Source organism: Doryrhamphus excisus, chromosome 18 (genome assembly GCF_030265055.1).
Source record: "Doryrhamphus excisus isolate RoL2022-K1 chromosome 18, RoL_Dexc_1.0, whole genome shotgun sequence".
Taxonomy (NCBI): Eukaryota; Metazoa; Chordata; class Actinopteri; order Syngnathiformes; family Syngnathidae; genus Doryrhamphus; species Doryrhamphus excisus.
In genome coordinates, this window is record NC_080483.1 from 4,209,396 (window position 1) to 4,228,504 (window position 19,109).

Here is a 19,109-nt window from a genome sequence, read left to right on the forward strand (position 1 = left end):
CCCTCCCATGCTCAGAGTGTCTAAGGTTCACTGAGCTTCGCTTCAAGGATTCTCAAGGAAAGGAACTTTGCCTTTACTGTAGATACACACGACTCACAGGGGTTACGTTGATGGATCTGGGCACCATCCCTATGCCCTGTCCAAACCCTCCTGCTAGCTTGACGTAGATGTTATGCTCTTATTTCGGCTCAACATTTGCAATAAACATGAATGTTGCTCCTTCCTGTGGATGCAGCACCACAACAAAGGTACAAATGTACAAATGAAACCACGTACTGTAGTCCATATCATTATGTATTATGTGGGAGGGGGGATGATACATCTCTGCTGTAATGTTGTTGTATCACAAATGAAGAGTATCAGCAAACATAGCCAAAACAATGCCAGCAAATACAGCAAAAAGAATGTCCGCAAAGACAAACGATTATCAATCATAGCCAAAAAGTCAGCAAATGCAGCTAGAAAAATATCTGCAAAACAACCAAAAGAGTAGCAGCAAACATAGCCAAAATAATGCCAGCAAATACAGCTAGAAGAATATCAGCAAAAAAGCCAAAATAGTATCAATCATAACCCCAAAAAATCAGCAACTGCAGCTACAAAAATGTCTGCAAACATAACCAAAAGAGTAGAAGCAAACATAGTTAAATGAATGCCGGCAAATATAGCTAGAAGAATATCAGCAAACAAACCCACAAGATTATCATTCATAACCAAAAAAATCAGCAAATTCAGCTAGAAGAATATCAGCAAACAAATCCAAAAGAGTATCAATCATAACCCAAAAAAATCAGCAACTGCAGCTACAAAAATATCTGCAAACACAACCAAAAGAGTAGCAGCAAACATAGCCAAAAGAATGCCAGCAAATACAGCTAGAAGAATATCAGCAAACAAAGCCACAAGATTATCATTCATAGACAAAAAATAAAATCAGCAAATGCAGCTAGACACACTCGAGGGCTCTGCCTGACACATTCACGGCCACACAAAACAATCGGACATGCCAAACTCTGAACACAGGTTGCTCCAATATCATGCTTTCCCGTAGAGAGGAGTTCATGAAAGCCTCGTAGCAAATAAACAATAACGGGAATGGAGCGACCCGGAAGTGATGTTAAGTGATGTTAAGAGTTGTCTGCTGTCTGACTAAATGTGAAGCCATTAAAACATCAGGCTGAGCGCTCGCGTACGTCAGCAATGCCGCTTGTGTGGAGATAGCTGATAGTCTTCTGGATACGTTTGCTGATATCACCACTTCATTTCCCTCCTATTTCAGATTTATTTATCCATGTCTTGTTTTTTTCTAACTTCTTTTGTTGTCATGCCCGCTTTAATCGTATTGGTATTGGTGGATATCCAAATAGGAAGCCGCTACACCCGTCCTGTAATCCAAGGGAGTGGGCTGCAAGAGCCTCGTACGCCGCCCACACACGTACGTCCACAGTGAGTGAAACGTATGACAGCCTTACATTAAGCCTAGCATGCACCTAGCATGCATGAGTCGCACGCTGCACTCCCGAGCTAAAAACTACCATTTTCTTACAGGGGGCAGGCGGCAAGCAGGTGGGTGTCAGGAAACACCTGCTCCATACGTAAACCCCTCTGACTAATCTCCTCTACGTGGCGGCGACGGCCAACAAATTTCCCAAAAATTGCATAGCCCGTGCACGTGGGGATTTGAGTCCCATTCAACCTTCAATGACTTTTTTTTTCATTTGGTCCCTCTCAGTTAGACTGAACCTATTCTAAAAGTTCCAGACGGTTCATCTCTTCCGTATTTACAGAATATTCAATTCCAGCAAGCCTGAATTTGATGAGCTGCATGTGCAATTTTAGTGTCTTCCTCGTGTGCAATGACATGATTAAAGCCTGCAAGTCTTGGAGGAGGAACTGATGCAGAGAAGAAAAGAGTGACAGAGATGGTGGTGGAGTCACATCTGCACAACCCATCTGTGGCGTACCGAGGTCATGAGTCACTCCAACCACACGTGCATCATTTCCTGTATGTTCACTCCTGCCTTCGCTTGCCTCTGCCTCCTCCTTCCATGGAGGATTGTAAACAAAAGCGTCCCACTCTGCGCCACTCCATGTCAACAAGTCTGTACAGAAGGTGGAGTGGCACCACCACATGTATGCTGTCTGGTCTCCAGGAGGTCCAAAACCTCTCAGATGCTTCCAGACATGACATCTCTGACTGGAGTTAAACAAGCCACCAGATACTTGTTGTACCCATCTTTGAATAACATAACAGTCAGTTCATGGAGGAAAACATATCAAATAAATGCAGCATAACCCAGCGGTTGGCATGTTTACGTCTGATATTGAAATCCCAGCAGTAGCAGCAGCAGCAGTGGCACATGGCGGCCAGCAAAACTAAGCACAATGAAATCAGACTTAAACTTCTCAGCTAATTAATCACACGGCCTGATTTCCGATCCCTACTGGCTTCCTTCCAGATATGGATGTGGCCAAAAGAATGGATTTAATCGCAGAAGCGCGGAAGTTTTTATTTCAAAAATAGTGCCCCTGTATATTTCATTGATGAAGTCCAAGCCTGCTTTATGCCTGACCTGCATGCATAATCATATCACAGTATTACAAAGTACTCACAAGGAAATATTATAGAATTAGCAAAAAGAACTAGCAGATGAGGCCATTTCTGTAGAAGTTGCATGTGAGTGCTGATAAGCGGAAGCTGAAGCTGAACTGAATTGCTGTATGGAAAATGTGGAATTCCGGGAAGCCTGGGAAATTTTGGAAGGGTGAAAATACAGAGCCTAAACTTCCCTAGTGGTTTTAATCGGTTGAGAAATGTAGATGGAGTAAGAATTACTAAGAAAAGGGGAATTAGTGTTACAGGCAATGGGGTTTTGGAATAAAATTAAGAATTTTGGAATAGTCCAACATGGGGTTTTTTTCAGAATGTCTTGAAAGTTTTCATCTTGGAATGATTAGAAACGAATGCAATACAAAATGTGAGAAATTAGGAATTTGTAAAACAGTGGTCATTCATTTTCAATGGGAATTTTGTCATCGGAAATGTTGAATTACAGAAAAAATGGCAATTTGGGCGATGTGGGAAAAATAGCTTGAACACTGGATGCCTTGGTCCTAGATTTGGTACTAAGAATTCTCAACATCAATGTGAATGAGTGTTATGAAAAATGTGACATTACGGGAAAAGTAGGAATTAGGGGGAATGAGCTGAATGTTTTCATGTTGGAATGGCTTGCTAAACATTAAAAACGTAACATGTGTAAAAACCTCAGAAGTGAAAAGTATGTAGTATGATTCATGCTGATATCGGTGACTGGTGGGTTTCAAGGATACAATATCAGATAGGAAATGAAAATGCTGGATTGGGACAACCCTATTTTCAAAGGGAATTTTGAAGTTGTGGTGACCCCAATGTTGTAGGAATTTTTTGGAACGTGAAACTAGGTGAGCATAAAAAACGAATAATAATTTAGTTACAAAATAAAAGGTATTTTGCTGAAGAACAGTTACAGATGTCCACCTGCTCTTTTGGGCAGTACAAAAGAAATAGTAGGAAGTATTTGGAAGTAGTAAGAATTCTTAAGATCAAAGAAGATTCCTGGGATAGAAAATGTGGAATTTCAGGAAAAATGGGAATTCGGGGATGTGGAAAATTGTTTTTTTTACCCCAAATATCAAGAATGAACTGAATGTTATCATGTCGGAATGGTCTGAGTGGATTTGTGAAATATTAGAAATGTGGTACTTCATTTTCTCATTTTCAATGGGAATTTTTATATTGCGATGCCCCCCCCCCCCCCCCCCAATACACGTAAGGCAATCACGTCAGGGTCACCAAATGTGGAGCTGTGACTCAAAATGTGAAAAATGTTGTGAATGTAGGAATTTTTTGGAACATGGACTCAGAAGAATAAAAGAAGAATAAAAGAATCGTCATATTGCAATACATCTCAAAAATATATTAAGGTCCATATAGCCCAACCCTAATTCACACAGTTCTAGACTTTTTCCTGCTCTTTTGGCTAGTACAAAGTAAATAGAATAGATGTTTTGGTGAGAGGATCTAGTATGTCACATATTATTTGGTAAAGATTCATATTTGGTGAATTAAATAAATGGCTGGGAGGCTGCCAATGAGGTAGAAGAACACTCAGGTGGTTGGTTGCTTGTGGCATCCAGGAATATGACTGGAAAAAAATTAAAGTAAAAGGTATTTTTGTTTCATGTGCAATGCAATTTAATTTACCACGGTGTGCCCCTCCCCAAGTCCTACACTGGTCTAAAAGTGGTCCATGTTGTTCTGTACTCACGATGCAAGCTGAGGGAGATGTTGATGACTCTCTCCTCACTGAAGCTCTTCAGGTTGGGAATCTTGGCACATTTAAGATGCGTGGATGAGGGGGAGTCCCCCACGTGGATCCAGCAAACTGTCTCCTGTGTGTACAGGAAGTCCATGGCGGTGGTTTGTTTGGTGCTGGTAGACAGCAGGCTGTGGACGGTGGTGCCACTCAGGGAGGTAGCCTGAATGTTCTGAGAGTTGGCGATCAACAGCACAGGCAGACGGTCCACCGGGACTGAGAAGAACAAACAAACATGGAGGGAGGATGTGAACAGCATATACATGGCGTCTCCAAGCGCTGCTGTCAGCGACTTTTTATGGGGGTTTTTAAGATTTTTCTTACCGTTCTTGGCCTTGCAGGATCGGTTGTCAGGTTGCGGCAAGTAGCCCTCCACACAGGAGCAAGAGTAGGAGCCTTCAGTGTTGGTGCAGGACTGACTGCAGGTCCCATACAGACTGCACTCATTGAAGTCTGAACGTACAAAAACAAAACCCGCTAACAACTGTGGACCGCATTCAAGAGGATGTACACAGAACATTGTGCACGAGTGCTGCTAGCACAGCGAAGTTGCGGTTCATTGAGGGAATTCCAACTTTCCACTCCTCCATATTGACATTACTTGTGGAGCTGGAGCACATTTCACACCTTGAGAATGCTCCACAAGCGCTCACAATTGGGTTCAGGTGTGGGGACTTTCTTCCTTCATCTTCCTCATCTTGGAGGTGTTTTGGGACTCTGTATCATGTCGTAAAACTGTTTCCCAAGGCAGGGGATTGTGCTCTTCTCCACAATGTCACATCACATGATGGAATTAATGCCCCCCCCCATCAATGAACCGCCACCCTCCAGTCGACATCGACTCACCTTTGCATGTTTTTCCATCCGAGCTGATCTCATAACCACTTTTACAGTAACAAGCAGGTCCAAGTGGAGTCTCTGCACAAGTGTCCTGGCAGCCCATAAGTGAGCAATTGGATATAAACTCTGAGAAAGGAGAAAGAAGGGACATTTATTTGACATGGTGGAACTTGTGCAATGAGATACTGTAGAATAACATAGCAGGCTGTGCACAGAAGTGGAAGACTCGTATCCAGTTGGAAATGCTGCATTAGTACTTCTGTTGGAAAGAGGATTTGTGCTTAAAGTGTGCAATAATCCACCAAATGTGCAGACATGAAACTGCGTTCACTCACTCACGTTTAATTACAGAATACTTAATGCTGTCAGTGTATACATATTCTGGGGGGGGAACTACAAGTCAGCATGTACGCAAAATGGACTAAATGTGTCTTTATGGGCGACAGACAGTATGACAATGTGACAGTGAAGTTTGTACAAATCATACTGCAGACTGAAGGATCAAGCATCCAGCAGCTCGCTATGACTTCACCGGCTGTATTCAAGCAGAAGGAGCCGCATCGATGACTTGCACATTGACAACTGGCCCGCAGAAACAGCTCATTAGTTGGCAAAGATGCACAAAAACAAGGGAAAGAAAAAAAAAATAACAAAAGGCAGTGGAGGGAGAAATGAAGTCAGAAACAAAGGCTTGTTTGTCTTTGCCATTTTCAACAAGAAATGTTTTCAATTGAAATGTTGGTTATGGTCATCCATCAGCTCTGTCATCCAAAACATCACACTGCGCCACACCCACAATACCCAGAATAGACTTTCACTGCAATTGCATGTGGACCAAACTAACAGTACACTGGAGCTCCACATTCACAAACGTGGGAATGGATCACAGTGGGCAAAAGAAGTATTTGATCCCCCAGGGGTCAGTGATGATAGTTGTGCCATTCTTGTTCATCGGCTGAAAAATTGGTTTTGGCCTTCATCATGGCGGTGTTTCCAGGAGCCTAATGGCAATGTTGCTCCAGGTGATGGAGGTGGTTTCACGGTGGGCATCGACTGCTTGAAACTGATGTCCATTTTTGCCATTCATACGCAAATTTTCAATGAGGGGAATATGCAGGATGGTCCAAAAAAACTGAGCTCATTCCTCAGGAAGAACTCCTTTGTAAGGCGGGCATTGTGGACTGCAGTGTTCGCATTGCCAGTCATTGCCACACAAAGTAAGGCCTTCAGTCATAAGATATGACCCCTCCAACCTTCAACCTCTCTACATAACCAGCTATCTCATCAGACAATAAAACTTTCTTCCACCTTCCAATATCCCATGTTTGCTGTCTATGCGCGAATTCCAAATGGGCAATTTTATGGCGTTGAAGAAGAAGAGGCCTTTGAAGACCTTTTTTACTTTTTACAAGCCTCCTCTGGCAGATGGCATCTGGTGGTTATTGGACCGCACACAGCATTCATTCGGGCTGAGGATTGTCCTGTGTCTTGGTGGACAGCCAATTTGGATTCTGCGGCTCGGGGATGGTGACATTTCTTTTTGGTCTATCACTTGACGTTAATCCTCAGGATCTCTGAAGACGTTTTGGTCTCACTGTCCAACCTCAGTAGCAATGGCGCGCTGTGAGGGGCCCTGCTTATGCAGCTCAACAATCCCACCACGTTCAAAAAGAGAAAACGTTATTGCCTTTGAAAAAAGAGATCATGACATTGTGAATACCTGACACAAAATTCACATTTCTGCCAACAATTGGCTGTTAAAGGCAGCGCACGTAAAGGGGCCCCACTATGCTTGCTCCACATTTCTGACCTATAAATGTTGTTATCATGTTCTCGTGTTAAACAATGCCAAAGTTTCAGATAATGAGGTTTGCGCATTTGGAAGTGAACCCCGAAAAAAGTTTGCAATGGCTCTGAATGTTTGGTTACAAAGAGCTTTTTCTAACACTGGCTCCCTGTGATGTTCTTATATGGACATGCGCTGTAGGTCAGATATGTTTTAGGATTGCCCTCCCCACAGCCATGAGCTACCAGAAGCAATGCTTTTCACCCGGCTGTGCTCCCAACTCCCTTGACATCATCAACCAGCTCCTACATTGTCATTCTGTACTGGTCAATTCAAATGTAAGGCTTTTTAACACTATTTATTTGTGTGCTTTGCTTTTTTTTTGCTCTTTGGCACAGAGGCGGTTAGGGGGGTGTTAGAATGCTTGCTGGTCAGTAGGGGATCAAACACTTATCTCCCTCAATCAAATCAGTTAATTTATAACCTTTATTTTTTTTTACTGGGTTTTCTTTTAACATTCCGTCTCTGTCTGTTACAATGAACTTTCCACGGAAGCTCTTTACCGTAACAAATACTTCTTGCCCCCTGAAAGCAGCGATAATGACAAAACCACGCACCGCCCCGGCACAGCTTTATTTAAAATGCAGAAGGACACAAACGGCAGAAACTTGCCACAATCACACCTTCCTGTTTGCTGACTGTCTCAGGATAGAATCCCTATGATAAATCACAGTGAGTCATCATCAGTCGTCTCTCACACACACACACACACACACACACACACACACACTCACACACACACACACACACACAGTCAGCTTGCTTATCACAAGTGATTCACTTTGCCCAGAAACACACAATTCGCATCAACTTGTCAACTACTGCAGCAAGATGAGGCGCAGCGTTGATAAGAAGTGCTTCTTCAAGGAAGGACTTTCCGGCAAAAACAAATCTCTTCACCGCATATTTACATAATTACGCTTCTCGTTTCTTTATCATCTTTTGTTCATCTTCTGAGAAACGATGGTTTGTTAAAAAGGAACTGCAGCCGATTGCAGAGCAGCACAACAAGCATCCAGCTCTTCTTCAGAAGCTCCCTCAGACAGCCGCAGTTAAATTTACACACATGCCGGGAATTTTCCAAAACAAGTCTGAGCACTGAAAAGTCAGATGTGTTTAGAAAAGCGACATGGGCAACAATGTAAACAACTTACACTGACGCACAGCACAAAATATGCATTATGGAGAGGATAAAAATGCAGGAGAGGATTATTTTCAGCGTGTACTTGTACTCATGATTAAGTGCTTTTGCTAAATCACACACCTTTACGATGTTATGCTTTAGCTATCTTGTCACATTAATTGAGGTTGTTTGCAAGTTCAACTCAAGTTCAATTCGTTAACCCCTTCGAATGATGACATTTTCTTTTTTCAGCCTATAAACATCATACCCAAAGTAAATTAAAAGCTGTCCTTGAGCACTTTCAGACTTTTGTACAGACTGCTGAAGTTGGACGCAGTGAGACGGTTGTTCAGGTAGATGCTGTCGATAGATCCATATCTTATTACTCTCAGAAGAGAAATTCACAGTTTGAAACTTCTTCAAAGATCCTGGGGGTTATGGAACAAAAAGGTCCAGTGACGTCTAGACCCAAGAAAATGTCAGAAAATTGAAGGTTGTTGCTGGTGCTGAGTGCTGTCTAATAACCACCAGCCAGCATCTGAGAGAGAGAAGACATTTAAGGAGAAAACAGGCCTTCCAAGGCCTCGTCTCATTCAACACCATAAAACTGCCCATTTGGAATTTGCACAAGCACCAAATAAGGGACATTGAAAGGTGGAAGAATGTTTTATTCCCTGATGAGAAAAAAAATGTAACCTTGATGGCTCTAGTGGCTACTGGCATGACAAGAACTTCAAAGGCAGTACTTCATCGCCACAAAATTTAGAATTTGCACGAGAGCACCAAACATGGGACATTGAAAGGTGGACTTTTCCACACGGCACAGTGGAGGGGGGTCCATCATGATTCAAGTTGTGCAGGGGCGTCAAATGGCAGATTTCTTCCACAGGAATAAATTAGCATTGCATTGGCTTCAGCATTGCATATAATATCAATCAGTTACTCGATTGTGAATGGTCTGAATGCACTGAATGCCCCGCCTTTACACAGCAGGCTGTTAAAACCTGGGTGAGTTCCCCTTGCCCCGACTTAGAAGTCTCATTCTCAGAGGGTCAAATATGTTTTTGTCTCACTCTGGGTTTTCATCAATAACCTGCAAGGAGTGATGGCATTACAGTTATTCTTAAGACCGGACTACTTTAGAGTGAGTCCAAGCATAACACAGGTTGCAGTCAAGGGATGCACATCAATTATCAATTAACCATTGATTATTATGCCCATCCATCCCCAACTACTGTACTGATATTCTATGTTATACTTTGTGAATTTGGCACATGGATATTAGTCATGCCGCATCCCTTTCTTCCTTTGCAAATAATCTCCTCACTCGGAAACAATCTGTGTCATTACCACCTATTTTCCTGGTCTGTCAATACTAAAGGGTTGCTGGGCTGAGATAATGATGAGAATCACCCTCCTGGCTCCTTCTTTGATTGACAGCGGCTTAGGAGAAGGCCCATCAAAAAGGATGAAGACAACAATGCATGCACAAACACACTCACACACACACACACACACAGACAATCTCAGTTTGTCTGTAGCTGCGGACAAGGTCGATATTTTATAAGCACAGACACAGCACATTGATCAGCTCGGGCCTCGCGCGCCGATAAACACTCGCCACTTCAATCAGGAGGTTTTGATGTGTGATTCATCGCCGAATCGGCTTCGTGTAGCACGCATTCCAAGTTTCACCACACATGCAGAATGTGTGAACCCATTGCACCCTGATGTGGTCTGTAAATATGCTACTACTACTGGAGGCTGACTGTTACAAAGGAAGCACATAGTGGGATTAATAATGCATTTTTCTATGAAATAAGATGATGTGTCACCACATGGTGCGTAGATACCTCTGCAGTGCGGTCCCTCGTCCCAGCCGTCGGTGCAGTCTGCAACCCCGTTGCACAGTTTGCTCATGTGGATGCACAGCTCTGTCCCCCCACACTGGTACTCATTGGGGGGGCACTTTAAGACGGCACTGTGTGGGCCTGAGGGGGACAGAGACATAAAATGGTCAATTCAAAATTCAATTAAAAAAAAAAGAATTGGTCTGTGGAGTACACCACTGGGCTGTGACCACCAGTGGCGCTACTTAGTCCATCTCGACTCAATATGAGGCCACTCCTCCATGCAGCGTTGGTATATAATATATAGTATATATAATACTAGCATTGAAACAGGAATTCAGGACAATACTGTCATTTTAATATTTTAATCTGAAAAATAAAAATGTATTAAATTAAATCAAAAATAAATAAATAATAAGTATTATTCCTAATAATAATATAGTAATATAGTAATAATAAATAATATAAATTATATAATAAATTATTATAGTAATAATAACAACTGGGAATAAAATGTTAATCGCAACCAAAAAATCCACTAAAACTGAAGATATTTGTTTGTATTAATTTACATGTATTAATTACTACTATTTGTTTTATTTGTTCTAATTCTTTTACACATTTTTTTTATTTTACATAAAAACATAAAAAACATCTTGCTAAATAGATTTTTACGTCAATTTTGAGACATTTTTCACTGCATGCAAGTGGACTTATTTTTTAACTGTCAAACCTCATTTCAAATGAACTATACAATTGATACACAAATTTCTGCTTAGCATTGTAAGTAAGTCAATAAAGGCCTCTAAGTCAATACATACTGTACAATAACATTATGAGGTTGACTATACATGAATATAGTTTCAGAGTTACAGTCAGCCCTCTGAGGGCAACCATAACTGTGAACAAGTTTGACGCCCCTGCAATAAAGCAAGACAAGTCAAATGTTCATCACTGACATTTCCATATTGACTTGCATACTGCAATAAATGCCTGGATATTTTTCCCCAATATTATATCGTCATTGCAAAATATAACACTACCCAGTGACTGAAAGCACACAAACAGTGTAGGAAATGTACCTGTTTACGTACATAATGTTACTTTATATTAATTGCATGGCTAAAACAGAGGACAATATTCATATGCAACCCAATATACACTCACACACACTTTATTAAGTACAAAGTTTGGAAAAATGTTGCAAATAATCACACGTTGGTGTAGACTTCCATAAAATAGTCATTCAAGTTGATCTTAGAAGGCACAAACGCATCTTACTTTTTCATCTACAGCAAAACCAGCTCTATCCCACCCCATCCTGACATCGCATGAGGACCTCAAAGGACCTCTCCTAAGACGAGTTACCCCTCATTCATCTCCTCCCAGCAAACCAAACAAGCTGGCAACAATTAAGCACTTGACATGTGGCCGGAAGGCCCTTGTCACTTCACAACCTTTTACAAGCAAGCTTTACAGCGCGTGGCGTTGTCTGGGCTCCTTAAGAGTCCCTTTCGTGTCTTCTCAAGACCGTCCAGGGAATTCAGTGCAGTGAGGTCAAGTGCCCTTAAGCTTCCCAGGGTGAGCGTCATCTATTGAGGGATTTCGATCAACTTCCAACTTTGGAATCATTTCTACCTATATCAGTAAGATGATGTTAAATGACATGCTATGAACACAGCAAGGAGCTAAACAACACAATAGATGCATGAAGGATCATGACAGCATGAAGAAAACACAATTCAGGAAGCAAAAAAACATTCAAAATTGCCATGCCTCACTTGGTAAGTGAGATGGAAAGCAAAAAGCTTTACAGAAGCAAAACGATGAACTGGAATACATGATATCACACGTGGGTCATTTGGAATGACGGGTTGATGTGCATAAACGGTGTCATTGTGACTGGGCTCCATATTACACGCAGGTTTATAAGATACTGCTGCTGATAAACAAAAAACACAAGCTGGCACTACTGAAATGAAAACCTCAAATGTATAAACATCTACATGAAGGGTGTCCAAAGTGCAGCTCCGAGCAATTTACAGCCCGAACATTGAAAAATTTGCAGTATTTTAGAACAACAACAACAAAGAAAGAAAGAAAGAAAGAAAGAAATAAAGAAATAAAGAAATAAAGAAAGAAAGAAAGAAAGAAAGAAAGAAAGAAAGAAAGAAAGAAAGAAAGAAAGAAAGAAAGAAAGAAAGAAAGAAAGAAAGAAAGAAAGAAAGAAAGAAAGAAAGAAAGAAAGAAAAAGAAAGAAAAAGAAAGAAAAAGAAAGGAAGAAAGAAAGAAAGAAAAAGAAAGAAAAAGAAAGAAAGAAAGAAAGAAAGAAAGAAAGAAAGAAAGAAAGAAAGAAAGAAAGAAAGAAAGAAAGAAAGAAAGAAAGAAAGAAAGAAGGAAAGAAAGAAAGAAAGAAAGAAAGAAAGAAAGAAAGAAATGGTCTGTTTTTTATTCAAGCTCGTAAAAGGATGAAAAATAAATACAACAAAGTGCCGATTTTTGGAAAATTAAGTTGTGGAAAATAGTTCTAATGTTACGAGAATACAGTCCACAAATATTATGTGATAATTTTGAAATGAAAATTTACAAGAAGAAATGTACAATTTCGATTATTTAATTCATTAAGACATGAAACAAGAATTAAAGTCCAATATTAAGCTAATATAATGTTTTATTATTATTTTCCATTAATAATACAATGTATTCTAATGAAAAACACCACAATTCTACACACATAAATTTGTAATATTATGAGAAAATATAATGTTATTTTAGTTGGCTACTAAAATATTATATTTCCTCATAATGTTATGATATTTTAAGTATTTTTTTCCTTTAATATTTTCACTCTATAGATGAAATATTCAGGAAATTTTGGTCAATAAGATATTGGATTTGGTGTGTTCTGTTATAAAGCCATTTTGGTTCTGTGCATGAAGGATTCCCATGGAATTAAAGCAGAACTGCACTTTTTTCTGTTTTTTGTTGTGAGCCTTTTCTGTGCATAAAAGTTAATATGAGCTTGCTAACAACACATGCCATTGGGACACACCTATTTCAACTATGAAGGCCTCTAAAAAAAACTTGAACAACATTTTAGAGTTGTATATATACATGCTGTGATCATGCAAGAACATGTACACTGATGATAACATGTAATACGTACAGTATTTTGACTTATTTACAATAAAAAAAACAATAATTACTGCTGTAAAAAATACAGTACAGCAACAGCAAAGTTAAAATGACACTTTCAACAGTGCAATCAATGTTTGTTTATATTCCTGTCTGTAAAACATACTGCTAATGCACTAGGAGCTAGGCTAATACAGTAGTGAGGAGCAGAAAGTGGAAAACAACTTCTACCCTTTTGTGGACACTTGTTGCAGGGACGGACAAATAGCTCCTGGACAAACAGCATAAACTCATATCGGTAATCTGATGCATGTTCAAATGAAATTAAACCATTACCATTTATCTTATAATCCTATAAAATTGTTCCTTCTAGCTTGGTTTCCTCCTTACTACGCCTACTTTACAGCACGACCACAAGGCAGACATCCACAAGCAAATGGTGACCACGGAGGAAGAGCAGCAGAACTACAAACACACCAGCATTCACTGCATCTCCATCCACAGCGAGACAAAACACCCACAATAATCATGCCAGGGCCGTGCAGTGGCATGCAGACACGGCGCGGTGCAGTTTGCCGAGGGATATATTGGGGATCTCTGAGGGAGAAAATATAGCTGGAGTAAACACCAGTTTGGGCAGACTTCAATTCCTCAGGAGACGTGGAGCATTTGCGGCGTCAACTCAACAAACTAGTGAATATTCTGCCACAATCAAAGCGCAGACGGCTTTTCGACTTAACTCTTATTCAACTTTTTTTTCTTCTTCTGCTGGATGAGATTTTGCTGCCTTGTGACTCTGACCGTGTTTTCATCCACAAAAGGACGAATGACTCAGCAAGAAGTCTGTCCCAACGGCTGTCACACACTGTCCAAGTCTCCGCGAAGGGAGGGGAACAGCAGTGCTGCTCAGTAACCATCATAACAACCCATCTATGAATCACTAGTTTAAACCCCCACTCCACTATCCCCCAGCGGAAAAAGCACAAATGATTCATGAAATATCATAACTGGAAAGGAGTTTGTGAAGCTGAACTGGTCAGGCGATCATTCAGTATTACTGTTTTTTATTTAAGGTATTGTTTCTTTGACTTTTAAACTCTACACTACTCAAATTATATTTTTACGCGGCTATTCTCCTAAAATTTGTCTCATAATATTTGGACTTTATGCTCATTGAAATGACTGCAGTGTGTTCCATTTCTGCTGGAACACAATACTCAAGGTTTATTCTTGGATTTTGTTGTTTTTTAAGTTTTAGAATGTGCTGCAGCCAATAAAAGAACAGCGATGGGCCTCGATTAGGACACACATCATCTTTACCGTACCTTACAGGTTTGACTTCATGCTCAATATGCTACAAATGAACAAGCTGGCAGAGGCCGATGGTGGGGGCAGGTTCACACAATAGCATCAGCACGTAGTGTGACGTTCTCCCCCGTGCCGGTTCCCTCGTCGCTAAGCTGCTGGTTTAACAAGGGACGACAAAGCCCCTCATTGGGGATTAATGCATTTTCTAAAGAACAGGGAGCCATAATAACAACACAACACTGCGGTCTTGAGCAGGCTGTGGGCCTGGCCATCAAACCACCGACCCAAGGCTACGTCTGTTTGGCCAAAGGATTAAATATGAGGACAAATTAAGAACAAGGTGTTAATTAAGGGGGCACCTTTTTTTTTTACCTTTGGAGAACAGCAGACCGGATGTTTGGCTTGTTTGTAGCCTTTAAGCTATGCTGCCAATCGGGGGCCGATAAGCTGAGGTCACATGCTGGCACCCCAGGAGGAAAAAATGTCGAAATAAACACCCACCGTGTCATTGTCTTGGTTTATGTGGGCACAACCCCTCATTTAACATTTGGGCGGATGCCCTGACAAGCAGCAGGATTATATAACGCCAAACTTTATAAAAAGAAGCTGGCTTACGTCAGCAGCAAAGACGGAACGCATGGAATGAAACCAAGTGTAAAACAGCTTGTGGCGCTTTGAATCGGACATTCTGACAACGCAAAAGCACACATGGAATTGATTCTTCCTGTTGATGCAGCGTACATGTGTGGTCAATTACCAGGGCATGAAACAATTGAAGTGATGGAAAAAAGAATGAGAAAGAATAGAGGAGCCTCACAGGAGCTAATTGAACACCTTATTCATAGGAAGTGGTCCAAAGTCCCACAAGGCCTCATTCTTCTGTGAGCTGGCAGCACTTGCTCAGGCTGCCATAGAAATGGCTGCTAATTTAAATCAAACACAGCCTTTTATTCCATATTCCTCTGCGGCATCCTCTGTGGACTGTTTGTACCCTTTTGTGGAAGCCAGTGGTTCGCAACGGGCTCCCTCTAGTGGACATATTTTCAAAACAAAGTGCTAACAGCACCCTTCGGCAAAGTCCAAAAAAGACGTTGCAGTTGACTCCAAGTCCCCTGTAGCTCCTGCCACACCGCAAAAAATAGCATGAGGATCCTGAAAAGATCACAGAGGTGAACGAACAAAACTTCGCCCCCTCCTAATCAACGTAAAGCATGATAAACTGAGTTGTTGACGATGTTATCGGAGTAAAATGTCACTTGATAAACATTCACGCTACAAAATAAGTCAAGTATGTATGATTGGTGTTGATATTCGGACGGGCTGACATCGGTATTGGCAGATATTTAAGGCTGCAATATCAGTATTGTATTGGAAGTGAAAAAGCTGTATCGAGACACCCCACCGATTGGGATCCTGATATTTGTTGACTGCATGAGTTCTTGGCACCAGCATTCTGCACTAAGGATCGACCGACACATCAGCCGGCCGATATATCGGGTCGATATTTGCGTTCTTTACTTGAATTGTTATCGGCTGATACCGATGTGGGTTCGCCGATGTATTTTTCCGCCACATGATTTACAAGCAGGCATCCGCTGGGCAGCTTTGTGTTGCCGGAGGACCCTGCAACACACGCAGTCGTGGTACCCCTCCCACAATGCAACAGTGGTCAATCACAACATGGGTACGTTTTCAACTTTTAATCAGCCTCTAACAGTTAAACTTAGTTGAAATATTGTCACCTGCTTTGAAAAAGGAAACATGAACGCCAAGTGCATGCAATATACGTGCTTGAAAATATAGTTTAGTTTGTGGGTCTGAAAACCAGGAATGCTGCTAAATGCTTCATCTTTAAAAGTGCCTACCGTTGGAATTAGGGAGCTGTTGATGTAGTTGGAGGCTAATATGTACAGCTGTTACCAACACCGCTTTAATGGCAACCTTGGCAATTCAGTCCCATGGTGTTTGTAGGAGTTTCATTCAGCCAACGCCAGGCTGAGGTTAAATGCGCGTCGTGTTATGTGTGTGCGCTCTCTCCGATCACGCACGCACACACAGAACAAATTGGAGCAGCCGTGTCTGCTTATCAGAGGTCTTTAGCATGCACAACATGAACTTTAATGATGAGAGAAATGTTTTATATATCGTACTAAATTGTGTCAGTGTGATGTGTTTGTGTGTGTGGAGGCGGCCAGGAGCATCGGCTCAGGGTGATGGGAAAAAATCTGCATCGGCATTGGCCCGAAAAAAAAACATTGGTCGATCCCTACTGTGCACACAATATCTTCAAACCAAAAGTGAGATGGAGAGACGAATTGGTGCGGCGTCTGCAGTGATGTCAACTCTGCATCAGTTCTTTGTGGTGAAGAGGGAGCTGAGGTGAAAGTTCTCACATTACCAGTTGCTCTATATGTTCCTGCCCACAGCTATGTTCATGAGCTTTGGGTAGTGACTGAAAGGACAGGATCGGGGGTACAAGTGGCCGAAATGAGTTTTCTCCATAAGGTGGCTGGACTCTACCTTAGAGATAAGGTGAGAAGCACTGTTATCCGGGAGTAGAACCACTTCCCCACATTGAGAAGAGACAGATGAGGTGGCTCCGGCATCTGGTCAGGATGGCTCCCTGGGGGAGGTGTTCAGAGCACAGGAAGGTTGGTTCCTCCGTCCTGGCAAAGTATCCTTGGGCAAGACAACAAACCCCCACGTTGCCTCATCTTTGGTGCTTAACTCGGCTGACATCTGTTCGCTGCCCTCAGCTGCACGTTTAGCTCCAAGTTGAGTCATTCCGTTTACTTTTCCATTACCTTACAAAGGAAAAGTGACTCTTATTGGCTGTTGTCACGGACATTTCCACCATGTTTGATCAAGTGAATATGCTTCTGGCTGATCGCCATCATTAATCTGAAATTGATTGCGATCACGATCGTATAGTAATTGCCCAACCCTGGGGATCATCTTTCCTGCTCTTCCTATGTCGCTTATCGTCACATTTCCTTGCCTCTGACATTTGCTGCCTTTTTCTTTACATTTCTGTCAGACATTTCTCCTCCGTCAGCTCTGCACAACGGTGTTCCAAGCCCACCGATGTCTGGAATGCCTGCTTCTTCTTTATCCGTTTTGACAACAGTTTGAAACACATGCTACCAACCTCTACAGGACATGAAGTAGAAAAGCAACGAGCGGAATGTCAAGTGTGAGCCATGAAATCGTGGCTTTTCAATTGTTAGATTTAACTTTCTGTCACAGGGGATTTACTTGAATGCTTCTAATGCCATACTGTGTACGCCCGCGCTTCACTTGGCAAGAGGTTAAGGCATCTGGCAGGGAAACCATTGGTGTGTCTGTCCAAAAAAAAGTACGGTCTAACTCAACCTGACAGGCGTCTGGCTTTAGAGGTTATGTCATATTATTATCAAACCCTACCAAAACAGGTGTCAAAAATGTCACATGGATGTTGTAATACCAGGAATCAACACATATGAAAAGCAGATGAAGAAGTCACCATTCTAGCCAACAGAACAAGACATGGCAGACACATCATTAAGCCGCTGCACACTGAGGTGGATTACATGGGCTGGGGCAGTGGGATGAAGTGAGGCCAGAGGTAGGGGTGGAAGCCGAGGGGACACGAGAAATAAAGCCATTGTTTGATCACTTCAATCGGCTGTGGGCCCATACAAATCACGCTGAGCTGCGGTGTTGTAAGCGCTGTCATGTGCAAACCTTGATCTGAACTGTGGCATGGCCACATGGGGAGAGCACAGTGATGACGGGGGGGTCTTTGAGAACTATTATGTACCTATGTGGTGACACATTTACAGTAATGCCACAACCACCAAATTTAAAAGAAAAAACTATTTTGTACATGTATTGGCCACACTTTTCTATAGGCCAAAGGTGTCCATTTTAAACACAAAGACACACATAAACATGAACATTGCAATCCTACCTACACTCAGTGTCCCTAGCTCTATGGTTAGATGTGAGACGCTTTTTTCCCATCTGATTTGTTGCAATCCAAGCAGTCCGAGTCCACTGTGGTAATTGTACACTTCATCAAACATCATCGCTGCATAAGACTTGAAAACATGTGACATTAGCTTTTGTTGCGAAAATGCATCGTCCATTTCTGCCCGCTAAGCAACATGTAAACCAGGGATGTCTCGCTGCCAATGCGCTGTATTTTTGAAGATCAAATAATATCGGCTTCCTCCATGAGATTGTGCCAATCTTGTGTCACCTTTGTAACAAAGGGCCACACACATTGTTTGTAGCAAAAGCTTATTGTTATTGTAAGACGACAAAAAATAGCCGATCCAAAGCCAAAGAATGTGGATCGGGATATCATAAACTAGCCGCCCCATTGTTTAAGACACAGGGTTCAAAGACTGTGAAAAAGGAAGTGGCATATAGTCCGGAAATTCCGGTAAATGCAGGGCCAGTATCGACGATCCCGATATATTTTAGTTGACATGCTTGTTTTTCGATAATGTCAACAACAACATACACCACATACATCAACAAGTTCCAAGGCATACGCAACAAATTTCTTTGTTGAGAAGAAAGCGGCTCGTCATTTCAATTCCAAGGGTTCCTCCGTGCCGCGACTGGATTTGGACTTCATTTGTCAAAACATTGTCACTTGAGTT

The 19,109-nt window shown here is 41.7% G+C and overlaps 1 protein-coding gene across 2 annotated transcripts in view; it reads right to left on the reverse strand.

Annotated features, from left to right (window-relative positions):
• LOC131106550 (low-density lipoprotein receptor-related protein 1-like) overlaps positions 1 to 19,109 on the reverse strand; it is a 111,773-nt gene that overhangs the window by 68,060 nt on the left and 24,604 nt on the right. For both annotated transcript variants that reach the window (XM_058055731.1, XM_058055730.1), the window contains exons 3-6: positions 10,021 to 10,158; positions 5,205 to 5,324; positions 4,683 to 4,811; positions 4,311 to 4,574 (exon numbers count right to left, since the gene is read on the reverse strand). In XM_058055731.1, the coding sequence (XP_057911714.1) occupies positions 4,311 to 4,574; positions 4,683 to 4,811; positions 5,205 to 5,324; positions 10,021 to 10,158 (651 nt within the window). The remainder of the gene's footprint in view (positions 1 to 4,310; positions 4,575 to 4,682; positions 4,812 to 5,204; positions 5,325 to 10,020; positions 10,159 to 19,109) is intronic.